Source organism: Microtus oregoni, unplaced genomic scaffold (genome assembly GCF_018167655.1).
Source record: "Microtus oregoni isolate MIOR12 unplaced genomic scaffold, Mior012 000021F_ref0000039, whole genome shotgun sequence".
NCBI classification, from domain to species: domain Eukaryota; kingdom Metazoa; phylum Chordata; class Mammalia; order Rodentia; family Cricetidae; genus Microtus; species Microtus oregoni.
In genome coordinates, this window is record NW_024543080.1 from 21,898,165 (window position 1) to 21,914,542 (window position 16,378).

Consider the following 16,378-nt stretch of genomic DNA (forward strand, 5'->3'; position numbering starts at 1 on the left):
CGTCTCTCTCTGTTGTGCGCATGCCCCAGTCATTTCTAACTGCTTCCTCATACTTCAACTTGAATCAGCCTAGATAAAGACTTACAGTCTCAATTACAGAGTCAATTACCTGTACTTTCCCGGCAGTTCCCACTGTTTCCTTTTGGGGCAGGGGTTGCTTTTGATTTTGTTTTTGCCTCACGCATAGACACTTGTATGTATTATAAATAATGTTCCTTAACATTAATCCTTTTCCTTTCTTTCTTTTTTTTTTTTGTTTTTGTTTTTGTTTTTTTGAGACAGAATTTTTCTCTGTAACAGTCCAGGTTGTCCTGGAACTCGCTCTGTAGACCAGGCTGGACTTGAACTCACAGAGATCTGCCTGCCCCTGCCTCCTGAGTGCTGGGGTTAAAGGCATGCACCACCATCACCCATTGGAAATAAAATTATTCTAGTCTTCCTTTTTTCAATGTGAATCTATTCATACATCAATCTCTTTACCTTGAAAAAGGCCAGACTATAAAAATCTTTCACTTTCATTCCCTCTAAAAAAAAAAGGTGTTTTTCAACCCCATCATTTTCTTCGCTATTACAAAGGAATGTGTATATTTATGATAAATTTATTTTTTGCTCATATTACTTTAGGTTAGCACCCAATTGTGTGCATAATGGTGGCAGCTTTAATGTTGAAACACATATCACTATGACTAGAAAAGTGAGCTTGGTTTCTGGTATTGCACAAAGGGTATATTATAAATTACTCCTTACTCTAGGGCACCTTTGCAGTTTTTGTGCCTAAATTTAGATGCCCTCTGAGATATGGGAGAATTGACCTCCTGTGAAATAGACGTTTAGAAGTTACAGCGAGAATGCCCTTCGTTCTGTGCACTCGCTCATGCTCAGAGCGCAGCCCGGTGACGGGCCCCAGAACACTAAACCTTCTTGCCCTCTTTTTGCTTTTCGTATGAGAGGCACAAAGCGGAGTGCTAACACTGTGTGCTGGCATTGATACCGTCCGATGGGATGGAACTGAGTGCGTTCACTCACTATTCACTGAAAGCAAAGACAAAATCCTGGCTAACTCAAGAAAAAGAGGTTCGGACCATAGGAATTGAGACGAGACTTAAAAGTGTAAAGATTCAGACCACAGAGGGCATTGGCACTGATCATGGATTAAAGGAGGAGAGGAGAGTCATTGAGTGTGAGGCAGACACACATATCCCCCGTCTGGGCCACATCTTGAAGTTACCCCACACAAATCTGTCAGACTTAGGGCACCAGGCTAGCTAGATTATGGGAAGTTCTGAATGCCAACCTTGGGGATTCTGACTATAGGCAATTAAAGGAACATTTCAAAATTTCGAAGAAAAAAATCACAAGGGAAATAGCATTTTTGGAAAGATAATCCTCTGGAGTTATCTACAGTGTGTGTGTGTGTCTGTGTGTGTGTGTGTGTGTGTGTGTGTGTGTGTGTGTGTGTGTGTGTGTGGCGGGGATTGGGAGTTGGGGGACCCTGGGTCAGGAAGCTCAGCAAAGTTATTCCAGGACTTCCGATGAGACCAGAAAAGAATGGGTGATATGTTGCTGAGAAAGGGTTGTTATTTGTACTCTGGTTTTGTCTTCGAGGAGTTTAGCTTAAAACAAATCTCTAGAATCCATTTGCCCACCCGTTGCAGCCACTTTTCTAGTTATATTCAGCCTGTGCAAATTGTTTCAGAACGTACAGATGTTCCTCAAGACTGACATGAAAAAGGCTTGACATTCCAATATTTTATGACATCTTCCTGGCTTGGGTGAGAGGACATCCTTTTCTTACCATTTTTATTTATTTTGTGTATATTTAAAAGGATTTCAAAATGATGTAAAAAGTAGTAAACGCTGTAAAGATAAAGCTTATGGTTCTAGTCAGAAAGGACACGAGCGTCTGTCCCACGAGTTGTACTTTCTGTTCCTATGAGGTTTGCTCTGTGGTGTAGCTGTGTGCCGTTCATGTCATAAACCACATGACGATGTTGGAGATAAACATAAGAGACTTTGCCCCATGCTGGTGACAAGCGACAGATCAGAGAAGTTGGACTCACTCACTAGGAAGTGGACTACAGGCGGGAGGATCCTGGGAAGGCAGTGGAGAAGTGAGGCTTTGGTAAATGTCTATTCTGTGAATACCAGTGGGGGATCTTTCCATAAAATGTATATTCATCTCATTTTATTTTATAGTTACAGCTTTGGGGAGAGCTACCTTTCAGAGGCCAGTTTCTAAGAAATCAAATATTCGCTTCTGTTGATAATTAAGAATGCTTCCTGAGTCTTGAGATAGAAATTAAGTTTTCTGCTTTTTATTTACTGTTTGTTTTTCCGTGTTACTTTGAATGAATCAATTTACTTACCTTTTCCTCAGGCATTATGAAAGACATCTACTTCAGAATTACTATCGTAGTTATAGGTCTTTGCTTTCGGGAAACAGCAACAAACCCATCAAGAAAAAGCAGGTACCAGTGGGATGGGCATCTTCTGGCAAACTGGTCTTCAACGAGACGCACATCACAGATGACAGAGACCGCGGATATGAGCTCCCGTTTCTTTCGAGTCCTCTTCCAGTCTCACACGAGAAAAGAATGGCATATAAAACATCTGGACCTGAGTAACCGTAGCATATCGGAAATGACCCTCAGCCCCCTCACTCCTTTACATGCTTTGGAAACACTAAACCTCAGCAACAACGCCATGCGCTCCCTCAGGCTGGATCTGCCCTTGGCTCTCCCCTCGCAACGAAACGGTGACCACAGCAGATTGCCCCATCTAAAGGTGCTGATACTTCAAAGAAATCAACTCAGTGGCACTCCTAAAGGTGAGCACTTTTAAAGAAAGGATGAAACAGAAAGACAGTATGTGGGGGAGCTGGTGTTGTATGTCAACAAGAGTTCTGTATTTCGTTCAGTTACAAGGGAACAGCTGAAAAAGCACAGAGGTCTGACCGAGCAAATACAATAAAGCCGTTTCCTAGTGGCGCTGCCGGCCAGGGTGGAATCTACAGTTAGTGCGGCTTAATCTTCCATTTGTCTCGCTCCCGCTGCTGGGTTATGACTTTGTCAAGAAACCCTGGGACTCCCCTAAGTGCTCATAATAATCTCTAACGTATTTAGGTTTGTTTGTTTTTGAGGCAGGGTCTCACTGTGTAGCCCAGGTTGACCTGGAATTTCCTATGTAGACCAGACTGGTCTCAAACAAATAGAAATCAGCCTACCTCTGCCCTCCAAGTGCTGGAATTAAACATGAATGCCACCCTGCCTGGCTAAGCTATCTATCTTGTTTGCTATATATATTTACTAATATGTGAAAGCCCTGAGACATAGTGGATACAAGGTATTTATAATATATAATTCAAATTAAACATGTTATCATATTGACAATTTTTTTCTTCTTAGAATCCATTTTGCATTTTAGTTGTCCTCCACATGTAGACCAGGAATACCATATCACAATATTCTATATTTGTATGTAAAACTTCCTACTATGAAACCCAAATCAGAATTTCTTGCTGAAGCTTAAGTTGGGTCCTGGAGATGCGCCTTCAATTTTCAGGAACAGGGGAATAAATTTCTGATTCTGAGCCGCAAGGAGGGTGTTCCCAGGGGTACAGACAACATCTCGGGCTGGCCCTCCTCTGCCCTTTCTAAGTCTTGCTCCACAGCTGGGGTAGAATTTTTAGATTCAATCAAGGCATCACGGTGTGTGTGTGTGTGTGTGTGTGTGTGTGTGTGTGTGTGTGCATGTGTGTGTGTGTGTGCGTGTGTGTGCATGCGTGCATGTGTGTGTATGTGTCCCTGACCCTGGACATCGAGGTGTGCTAGTGTATGTGTGTGTGTGTGTGTGTGTGTGTGTCTGTCTGTCTGTCTGTCTGTCTCCCTGACCCCCTGCTACTCAGAGACTAGCCTTTCTCAGTCTCTCAGATTGGTGGAAATCCCTTCCCCTTTCTGCTTCTTCAACGCCCTTTGAGAAAGGCCTAGGGATTCGCTCCTCTGAGATTCAGGACTCCCAAACTCCTCCGCTTCATTTTTGCTGGGCACAGTAGCACAGAGCCTGCTTTGCTTTGAGAATGGAGACTACAGGGAGCCACAGGATTAGCAACGGAGGTCACTATCCTAGAATGAATTGAAATGTGACCCTCTCTCCTGAGGACAGATGTGTTCTCCAGAGGGCTTGCACTTACTGATGATACCAGCCAATTTTACTTCAAGGTCAAAGGCCCAGTATAAACGTGGGCTTCTTCCTCTCTGAGGTTAAACTTCTGCCTTCCAGACTGTAAGGAGGAGAATGGTAAACGCATAGAGAAAACAGCAGGAAAATGAAATGAGCCACTCCTGCGTCTGGAATTCTGTTAGAACTCTAGCCAATGGCGCTTTCAAGAGAGGAAGGATGCACACATAGAAAGTCCATGGAATGTGTGGATCTGATTTGATATAGCACAGCCTTTTACCCAGACCTTTTGTGATTTGAACTCACTTCCTGTAGCCAACATACTCTTGAAGTTTGCCTAGGTCAGACCCCCTCTAACACCCCTTGTCATTCTGCAAGGCTGACCGTGGCTAGGTGCGCAACCTAGGATCCCATCTTGGAGGGGAGGAGCTAGTGAGATGAGCTGCTTGGACATCACTCTACTTCAGGCCTCCTGACTCTGCTGCTCAAGTCTGTCTAGATCAAGCAGGTGCTCCCTGGTCTATAATCACCACAAACCCAACGCAGGTCACAAACACCATAAATCAGAGGTGCATTTAAATATACTTGCTGGAGTTTGAAAATAAAATAATTCCACCAAAGGCTCATGCATCTGGACACTCAGTCCTCAGTTGATGACACCCTTGGGACGGTTGTAATAAGGCTGCTTGTTTATTTCCCAGCTGCCTGGCAGCTCAGACCTGAAATAATCACACAAAAACTATATTATTTAAATCACTGTTTGGCCCATTAGCTCTAGCTTCTTATTGGTTAACTCTTATATCTTAATTTAACCCATTTCTAGTAATCTGTGTATTGCAACATGGCTTTGGCTTACCAAGTAAACTTCCAGCGTCTGTGTCCGACGGGGCTACAGGGCTTCTCTCTGACTCCGCCTCCTTTCTCCCAGCATTCAGTTTAGTTTTCCCCACTACATAAGTTCTGCCCTATCAACAGGCCAAGGCAATTTTTTTTAAATATTTATTTATTATATATACAATATTCTGTCTGTGTGTATGCCTGAAGGCCAGAAGAGGGCGCCAGACCTCTTTACAGATGGTTGTGAGCCACCATGTGGTTGCTGGGAATTGAACTCAGGACCTTTGGAAGAGCAGGCAATGCTTTTAACCTCTGAGCCATCTCTCCAGCTCCAGACAATTTCTTTATTCACCAATGGTATTTACAAAATACAGAGGAGAACCCCACATCAGTTATGGAACTTTTAGAAGGAAAAAACAGTCTTGCTGGAGGAAGTACATCACTAGGGCAGGACTTGGGCCCCCTTGCTGTTCTCCCTGTGTTTCTAAGTTTGGATGAAACACAATCAGCCAGCCACCTGCTCCTACACCATGCCTTCCCAGCCACAATGGGCTCTAGCTCTCTAGAACTGTGAGCCCAAATCCCTTTCTTCCTTAAGTTGGTTTTGCCAAGATATTTTATCACAGCAAGAAAAAAGAAACAAGCCGGGCGGTGGTGGCGCACACCTTTAATCCCAGCACTCGGGAGGCAGAGGCAGGCGGATCTCTGTGAGTTCGAGACCAGCCTGGTCTACAAGAGCTAGTTCCAGGACAGGCTCCAAAGCCACAGAGAAACCCTGTCTCGAAAAACCAGGAAAAAAAAGAAAAGAAAAGAAAAAAGAAACAAACCTACCAGCCCCTGACCTCCTTGGCATCAGAGCTGAGCATGCCCTCCCTTAGAAAGTCTCAGAACACTTACATCAACAGCCAGAAGAAAGCCTGTGATGCCCAGTTCATTTTCTGATAAAATGTTGAGTATCCCATGTCACATAGAAGTACTGAAGGTGTGAAGCGGTGGTTGTGTGAGCACAATTTCAGACCACTGTGAAGCAAAAAGATAATAATAATCACAGTTCAACCCATCATAAATCAAAGGCTCCACGAGCTTTATCTGAATTGTGAAGAATCAGTGAAAAGGGGCCCTTTTGTCGCTATAATGCAGTAAGCCACGCGCAGTGCAGGGTAGCAGTTGAAAGATGTGAAAGGTTGTTTGGAAGCCCGAGAGCGATTTGCAAACATTAGCTTTTATTGCTCTCTTGGCACAAATTAAGAACAACAGTATACTTAGAAACAAAGAATGAATTCGCTTCTCTCCACATCTCAAGTTGCCTTTGAAAACGTTAAGTAGTGATGCCATGGAGGGGACCCATAACCCACTACAATCCACAGCAGGGCCGTGCGTGTCTGTTTAGGTGTGCTCTACTTGTCCAGAACGAGAATAAATTAGAAACACCCCAGAAGGCACCTCTCAAGCCACTGACCATGCAGCACACAGAGCTTCATCGCCTATGACTTGTGTCTTTAAACAGTGATTGTTTCTAGGACTCTCAGAAAAGTGTCCCATTTTTATAATGCTGGAACACCACACTGACTAATCCACTGTCAGGCATGCTCCTGTGTTGAGTCAGCTGTGACGTCAGCAATAAGCTTCGTGTGGAGGAAACACCCTGCTCCAGTGCTGGGCAAAACAAGAGAGAAGCCAGACATGAATGCAACCTTAATGTGATAGCTCCACCTTCCATCCAGAACTTTGGAATGGTAATAACTTAAAATCAGGATATTGGGTCTTTTTATTACTGTAAAATAATGCCTGAGATAAACAACTTAAAAAGGAAAGTTTTGCTTTAATTCACAGTCCTGAAGTTTCCAGTCCATGTCAGCTGGTGCTGTTGCTTTGGGCCTCTTTTGAGCTGTACATCATGGCAGGAACACACGGTAGAAGTGTCTGACTTCACGGTAACAGCCAGTGAGAGAGAGAGAGCAAGAACCCAAAGTACAAGAGTTCCCACCAGGGGCATGTCCCCAGTGGCCGCAGACCTCCTGGTAGGCACCACCTCTTGAAGAGTTCACTCCTTTCAGTAGCTCCAAGCTAGGGACTAAGCCATCCTGGGGACGGCCATAGCAACCAGTATTTTAGGAGTTTAAAGCAATGGAGCCAGCCTCTAAGACCTTCGGCAGGATTTTTTCAGTAGCTGGGAATGTCCTGGGACAAAGACCTCGCGCTGGCTCCAGGGAGATTGACAGGTCAGACTGGGCGCTGGCTCCAGGGAGATTGACAGGTCAGACTGGCATCCCTCATGCTAACCCACCAAGTTTCAGAAACTAGAGAGATGCATTAGAGACAAGGTGAAAGAACAGCTGACATTTGAAATGAGAAGAATTAGGAAAGACGGAAAATCCCATGTCTTATAAAACAAGAGCTTTTTGTGTTCTTTTACCCACAGGGATTGCTATTGGATTATAGGAACACAAATAACCATTGTTCTCAAAATCAACTCAATCTAAACAAACAAAATGTGCGGACGACATTAAGCCAAGAGAGCAGGACTTTGGTGACTTACACCTTGGTCACAATCAAGGAAGACATATTAGATAAAATGTCTCACCCTGGACCATTTTAGACCCTACTCCGGTTCTTAATACTCTGAACTTGAAGCCATGACTCCAGAATGGCATTGTTGCTGTGTTCTCTGATGACTACACGTGAGAAGGCATGCAGAAGTTCATAGTTCAAAGACAGTGCTTACTAAGATGGTGGCTAGACACCCTCTGCTGCCCTTTTTACATAGGAACGCTAATATGATTTCCAGGAAATAATAAGACCGTTTCTGGCCTCTTACGTACTGGGTGATTAGATTTCACCCCCTCATAGCCCATGTCATCGTCAGAATAAAGTTCCAAAGCTAATTCCATTCCCACAAAGTCACTTCTGACTTTTCCTCTCAGCCCTGAATTGCTTGAAACATGGAATCTAACTGCCATGAGATGGCCCAGTGGCTCCCAGCACCTCACAGCTTCTGCTCACTCGAGCATCAGTGGCTCAGATAAGAAACACATTTCCCCCCATTTAGCTGTGCAGCCTGGATATGTAAATGAGTTACTCGAATGACCAAGATGGAGATCTCACTCCATCTTGGGAGACCTTAAATGGTCAAGGTCATTTGTAAGGACCACACCAGTACCTTAATAAAACAAAATCTTAATCCTCTAAAATTGGAAGAACTTCATGACATTTAGTCCCATATTCAGAAGAAATTTACCCTTTTGGGGTATTCTTGGGTTGACTTTATGAGGGAAGCTGAAAAAAACATCTTGCATTACTCTGTTTCCTTAATAACTCACTTCGATAACTCACTAAACATGAAAAATCATATCTCTGGGAATAATGAGTATACAGGATCAGCAAATGAGTACACACACAGATGCTATCTGAAGCCTAGAACACAGAGTGATGTCGTACATAATACCTTAGCCCAGTTAGCCACCTTTGGTGCTGTTGAATGGCCCTGCAACTCTAACTGTGGGGCCCACCAGTTTTCTTCTGTCCTTGTCACTTCTTTGATTTCAGGTAAATTAGAATATTAAAAACTATTTTCTGGCTGAATGGTGATGGCGCATGCCTTTAATCCCAGCACTCAGGAGGCAGAGGCAGGCAGATCTCTGTGAATTCGAGACCAGCCTGGTCTACAGAGTGAGCTCAAGGACAGCCAGGGCTGCACTAGAAACCCTGTCTCAAAAAACAAACAAAAAAATCTTGCACAGAAATATTTGACAGAGAAAAAGACAGCAATGCAGGCTGTCTATGGGCAAATGCTCATTTCAAAAAACAAAAGCTATCTGAGTGTCTTCAAACGTCCAGAGGATTGGTCAAATGTGCCGTTGCTCTGTTCAAAGCTGTGCGCCTCTTTATAGTGTGAGAGGGCCCCTACCCTTCCTTGTTCTAAGAAACCTTGGTTCTGTGCCCTGATTCTAAGCCACTCTGAACTGTAAGAAAACCATTGCCACCATCCAGATATGACCTAGCGATCACTGTGGAAGTTTCTCCAGAACCTTTGGACAACCTGTCTTTCCCGTTCATCTCATCATCTCCTCAACCCAGGGAAACACTGGTTTCTCTCCTGGCATTGTAAGCGCGCCTGAACTTCCTGTACATTTATATGAACAGAACCATACAATACAGACAGACCTTGACTTATGATGATTCAAACTTAATGACCCTTTGGTTTTACAGCGGTGACAAAACAATACACATTGAGTAGAAACTGTCCTTAGCATTCTGTTTTTGTTCCCTGGGGCCTTTGCTACATACTGTGGTATTCTGTATGATACCAGGTGGTGGCAGAGTCATGGTTCCCAGTCAGCCTCTGGACCGTGTAGGTAGTCAGTGACTCCGTGTACTGCATTGTTACGCTAGGCTATTTGGTGGGTTCGTTATATTAAAGGCATTTTGACGTGATATTTTCAGCCTGTGATGGATTTATTAAAATATAAGATCTTTGTTTATCAGGAAGCATCTGCTTGCATTTTTTGCTTTATTTCAGCATCTCTATTTCAGTGTAATTATTTGGATGTTTACTCACATCATCATATATATTAAATTTTTGTTATTTTTCACTGCTGAGTATAAGCTCATCACCTGTTGTCAGATAGGCTAGTAGGGGGGAGAGGCTCGATGTGCTGCAATGAAGGTGGATGGAAAAAGATAAACCACTAGATAAGCACTAACCAAAAGAAAGGCAAAGTGTGTGTGTGTGTGTGTGTGTGTGTGTGATGCATATGTTGACTCTCCAGGTGCTTTCCTTTATCACTTTCCCCTTAATATGTTTTTGTGTGTACATATGATATGCACGAGTATGTGAATGCATGCTTGTATTATGTGTGAACACACATGTGTGGAACACATCTGCACATATATATGTATGTGCACATGAAGGCCCAAGTTTGGCACCTAGTATTGTTCTAGTTCCCTACTGCTGCTTTGATAAAATACCCTGAGCAAAAGCAACCAGGGGGAAAAAAGTTTCATTTGGCTTAAACTTTCAAGTCATCTTCACTATTGAAGGAAGTCTGAGTAGGAGGTAAGGGTAGAAATCTGAATGCAGGACTCATGGAGGAATCCTGTTTGCTGGCTTGCATACAGGCTTATATATAGTGATATTTTATTCATGGTATTATAAATAAAGCTTGCCTGAAGATCAAAGTGCAAAGCTAGCCACACTAGTCAGCCATACAGGCCGGGTGGTGGAGGCACACACCTTTAATCCCAGTAGCCACACTAGTTAGCCATAGAGACCAGGGGTGGTGCATGCCTTTAATCCCAGAACTAGAGGAATATAAGGTGGGATGAGACAGGAACTCACTCTCTTTCAGTCTGAAGACTCCATAGAGGTAAGAGTTCTCTAGTGGTTGACTGCTTTTCTTTTCTGATCTTCAGCTTGAACTCAAATATCTGTCTCTGAGTTTTTATTATTCATGCTACATCTGGCACCCGATATTTGTGGTACAAATTCATGAAACAACCATTTGCCTGTGGCTTTATAGACACTGGCAGAGGCCGAAGCTACATGCGGCCAGAGTCACCGCCCTACATGCTGGGTTTTCCTTACTTCTCTCCTGGTGGGCTTTTGCTTCTTTCTCAGGCCGAGAACTCGGTTCTCAGGCTGCTGCCAAACTAGGTAGCTGCCTTGAACTCCAGTCAGGCTTTTATTGTTCTACACGGCAGCAATAAGCCTCACATCTTCATTGTTATTGGTGGCTGATTTGGTGAGAAAATTGGGAATTCTTAAAGGGAAGAGTTCCTTAAAAGGGAGAGCTTTTTACCACGTTAAAAAATGGTAAACACAATTGCGATAGAGAAAGTTAGGTCTCTGTGTGATTACGTAATGCATGATTCCAAAAATGGAACAACTAAAAGAAGGGATAATCAACTTAACCAGGATTGACTTTCTGTTAATTACCATTTTAATAATCCTTGCTGGTTTTTTTTTATAATTCTTGGTTTATCTCTTAAAAAGTTATTTGGTTTGACTGCCAAGATACAGGCCTTAGAAAAACTTAATAAAACAGATTATAGAGATATTCAGATCTAGACAGAGGAATTTAATGGAGAACCAATTTCAGCATTGCATTATAAGGTTAGAGAGGAACAGCCTAAGGTTTTCAAACAATCAACTTTAATATACCCAGTAACCTTAAAGGAATTGCCAAATGATAGAGGGTTTGTAAGAAATAACTGGGCTCCTGTGCCAGTGCTAGATTTAAAGAGATTCAAGGAAGCGGTAGTCTCATATGGCATGCGTACACCTCTTATGAAGCAAATGTTAAACCTGTGTCAGTTTGTGATAGGATTATACCTAAAGACTGGATAGATATGGTTAAAGCTGTTTTAGAACCTGGTCCACAATTACAGTAGAGCACCTGGTTCAGAGAAGAGGCTAAGACAGTTGAACAATAAAGTAAAGCAAGAGGTATGGAAATCTCCCAAGATCAACTTCTTGGAGAAGGAGAATATTCTACTATATAGAAAGGCAAGCTTTATATGATGACTATGCTCTGGATTTATGCTAGTACAGGAGCAACTAAATGCTCAGCATATTGAAGAATCAACTAGCCTTTGGAATTCTCTATTTGTTATTAAAAAGAAATCTGGAAAATGGAGAGTGGTAACAGATTTAAGAACTGTTAATAAGATGATTCAGTCAACGGGCTCTCTACAGTCTGGAAGTCCTTTGCCTTCTCTATTGTCTATAACATGGCCTCTTATCACTATTGATTTAAAAGACTGTTTCTTTACTATCCCTTTATAAGAAAAAGACAGAGAGAAACTTGCCTTCACAGTACCTACTTATAATAATTCTCACCCTGTTAAGAGATATCAATGGAAGATTCTCCCACAGGGAGATGTTAAATAGCTCCACCCTGTGCCAATATTTTGTATGGCAGCTGTTGGAAACGATATGTAAACTATTTCTTCAATCTATAGTTTATCATTACATGAAAAACACAATTTTATAGCTTATTCAAATGTAAATAATTTAGAAAGAATGTTTGAAGAAGTAAAGAAAATTTTACCTTATTTGGTACTACAAATTGCTCCTGAAAAAATACACAGAGGAGATTCTATTAATTATTTAGGCTATAAGATACATTTACAAAAATTTTAAACTTCAAAAAGTGCAAATTAGAGCCAGGCAGTGGTGGCACACACCTTTAATCTCAGCACTCAGGAGGTAGAGGCAGGTGGATTTCTGTGAGTTCAAGGCCAGCTTGGTCTACAAGAGCTAGTTCTAGGACAGGTTCCAAAGCTACAGAGAAATCCTGTCTTGAAAAAAGAAGTGGAAATTAGGAGAGATCAATTGCAGATGCTTAATGATTTTAAAAGTTTGCTAGGAGACATTTTGAATCTATGATTAACTATTGGGATAAAGCCTCATAAACTGATTAATTTAAACAAAACCCTAGATGGTGACAAGGACTTAAATAGTTCCAGGAAATTATCAAGAGAAGGAGAAGCTGAAGCTGAAAGAGAATTGACTTTGATAGAAGACAAATTACAGAAGGCACACATTGATCTTTTTGATCCAAATCTTAACTGAGTTCTGGGCATATTACCCTCCAAACATTCCCTTACAGAAATTTTAATGCAGAGGGAAGATATTATTTTATTTTATTTTTTAAATCTCATGCAATTGACAACTTTATTCAGAGCATCGGGCAATTTATACTCTGAGGGTTAAGAAAAAACACATGAGTGTCCAATTACAAGGACAAGCCGCACGTGGCAAAAACCATGTTTTTCCATAGAGGCATATATGCAAATAATAATAGCGAGCTGTAATTAATCATCGGAAGTAAACTTAACTCCTATCTGCTACACATTCCACGAACAACTCCATGTTTTTTGTTTTTCGTTTTTTAAATCTCATCATGGAAGTTGCAGCGTGACACAGGGAGTCTCACAGAAAAACCTTTTATTCATACATTTTAACATGTATGCGTTCATCACAAAGAATCATTGGTCTGGTTCAAGATTCCTGATCTCTGCCACATCATCCATGTGGCAGGATACAAGATCAACTCCAAAAAGATATTATTTTAGAATGGATATTTTAGCACGTAAACCAAGTAAAAAACTTAAAAACTTATATGGAAAAGATCTCTGAGTTAATTCTAAGAGGAAAATTGAGACTTCATCAATTATCAGGAATAGACCCAGCAGAAATTATAGTGCACTTTAATAAGGATGAAATTGACAAGTTATGGACAGAAAGTGAACTCTGGCAAAAAGCTTGTAGCAATTCTTTTGTGAGAAATTAACAAAAGAATCCCCAAAAGAAGAGAATTCAACTTACAAAAAGAACTAACTGGATTCTTTGTCAAATTGTACAGGACATACCAATAACTAGAGCCCCTATGTTCTATACTGATGCAAATAAATCAGGAAAGACAGGTTGCAAATCAGAAAACTTAAATAAAGTGAATCAAAGCCCTTATTATTCTGTCAAAAAGTCAGAATTATATGCTATTCTCATGGTACTAATGGATTTTAAAGAACCACTCGACACATTTACCAATTCGCAATGTGCAGAAAGAGTTGCTTTGCACTGAATTTATACCAGATGATACAGAATTGACTTTATTATTTATTCAGTTACAAGATATAATCAGGAATAGGAATCATCCCATGTATATAATACACATCCAATCCCATACATGTCTGCCAGGGCCTCTAGCACAAGGTAACGCAGAAATTGGTGAATTGTTGATTGGAAATTTCATAAAAAATATAATGTCAATGGAAAAGGTTTCAGAAAGACTTTTTTATTATGTGACAACAAACCAAGGAAATTATAGGGAAATGTCCTACTTATTCTTTATACAACCAAACACCACTACCTGCAGGAAGTAACCCAAAGGGTACTAAAAGGAATAAATCTGGCAGATGGATGTGTTCTATTTTGTAGAATTTGGAAAACTAAAATATGTACACCACACCATTGATACCTATTCAGGTTTTAAATTGGCAACTGCTTTGAGTTTGGAAAAGGCTGATTTGGTAATTATACATTTACTTGCAGTTATGGCCATCATGGGTATCCCTGTACAAATAAAGACAGACAACTCTCTGGCATATGTCTCTAGGAAAATGAAACAGTTTTGTTTATTATAGTATTATAGCTTATTATAGGTATATCACACAATCCTATAGGCCAGACAATTAGAAAAAGACCAAATCAAACTCTAAAGGTATGTTAAGTAAACAAAAAAGGATGATAAATACCCCCATAAATAGACTGAATACTGCTTTATTAACTTTGAATTTTCTAAATGATAATGAGAAAGGAACAACTGCAGAAAAACATTGGATAGTATTAAAAAAACTATGAAATAAAATTAGCCAATATACTTTAAAGATATACTGACCTTTACATGGAATGGAAACCAGGACATGTGTTATACTGGGGAAAGGGTTTTGCTTTTGTTTCTATAAGAGAAGGAAAGCTATGGAAACCATCAAAATTGATAAAGATTCAATTTGAACAACAGACACCTCTTAATTAGGAGAAATTATATAGTTCATCAAACAGCATGGTCATTTAATCTAAACTAACCTATAAAACTAACAAATACTTTTCATTTGATAATATATAACTAGCCAAAAAGAGAATCTCCCAAAAATTTAGAGTTGGGGAAGGGTTTGTTTTTGTGTTTTCAGGAGAATAAAGGCATCCAGCTAAGGAATCCAAAGACAACTGGACAAGAGAGACATCTGAAGAAAAAGGATAAATCATCCAGAAAAAAAAAATGTCCCAAGAAAAAGAATTGGCCTATTGGTATATCACATTTCCAACAGGACAAAATTCATAAATCTTCCCAAATGTTTGTTTCTGCTGTTCTCTACAGATTGTAATGCAAATGGTCCTTTTGTAGTCCCTGTCCTACTAAAAATTAAAGCTCTCTTTGGAGTTGGAGCATGGCTCTCTCCTTCTCTGAACCCAAGCATGCTTATTAAAGTAAAATCCAAAATCTCTGTCCCATGTCAGAAGAGCCATCTGATGTGGAACAGAAGAAAAACAAAATTAAAGGACTATTTTATTGCCTCCAATCTCATAATTCTTTGGTTCTATTTTGAGTCTTTGAAGCTTTTCTTTAACCTCTTTGAGATCTGCTGCACATGATATTTGTTTAGGTTTTCTGCAGTGAATGAAGACCATGCCTAACAGAAACATTTGAAGTCTCCAATGTTTGAGAATAGGGCCCTACAGTGACAATTCCTCCAGGACTTTGATAACCCCACTAAGGTGAGAGACACCACCTAAAGATCAGCTTTGGACTATAAATTTCTCAGAACAATTTCAAGGTCATTAGCTGAGATGATCCAGCCTAACAAACTACTCTAAGCAGGATTTGAGATAAGTCCTGCACTTTCCCACTATGCAGAGATTTGAAAACAAATAATAAAGGTACCTCTCCCGGGACTCTGCAACTCAATTTTTTCTTTTCAGAATCCCCTAAAGATGTCATCACCCCCAGACAATAGGAAGTAAATTTAAGAATATGACACCCACATTCCCAAGAGGTGGGGTTTGTGGTTTTGGTCATCCAATGGATTATGACTATTTGTCATTGTTTAGGGGGTTGAGATGGTTACAAGTTGTTATTGGTTACAGTCAGGAGGAAAGTTGAGCAAAGGAGATTGGAATCAAAGTTCTTGTTTTAGAAAGAAAAAATTGCGATATAAATATGATAGGATAAAAGGGTAGAATATTGAATCTACTCTGAAAAAAGGGAAGCTTATAGATCTGATAAGATAAAAGGTAGATTATTGAATCCACTTTTTAAAAAGCAACTACTAATTTTAAATATCTTACAATAGACTGGATTTTTATATATTGTACACAAATTTTGTATATTGATACAAATTTGAGATTAATTTTGTTAGAACATACTGTACATACATTTCTAATCGTGTTCAAGAATTTGAAACAAGAAAAATTATTAGGATAAAGAAGAGTCCTATGTAATGATAAAGGGACTAATTTTTTTAAAAAAAAATAATGATAAGCTATAATAATCTTATACATAAATACACTTAAAATGAAACATAAGAAAACTTGAAAAAAACTGATAGTTCAACACCCCTCACCAATAATAGATCAAGGAGACAAGCAATCAGTAAGGATCTCGGTGAAGTGATAGTTTAATCAAAAATCTTGATTCAATTGGCATATATAAAATGATTCATCCAGGACTAGAGTGATGTCTCATAGGTTAATAGCACTTGTTACTTGTACAGAGAACCAAAGTTCAATTCCCAGAACCTGCAAGGTAGCTTATAACTATCTGTAACTCCAGTCTCAGGGGGCCGAACACCTTCTGACCAGACA

The 16,378-nt window shown here is 40.3% G+C and overlaps 1 protein-coding gene across 1 annotated transcript in view; it reads left to right on the forward strand.

Moving 5' to 3' along the window:
- The window catches only part of Lrrc66 (leucine rich repeat containing 66), a 38,236-nt gene that overhangs the window by 717 nt on the left and 21,141 nt on the right, over positions 1–16,378 (forward strand). Inside the window, 1 exon segment of the mRNA XM_041671233.1 lies at positions 2,378–2,827. Within this exon segment, the coding sequence (XP_041527167.1) occupies positions 2,378–2,827 (450 nt within the window).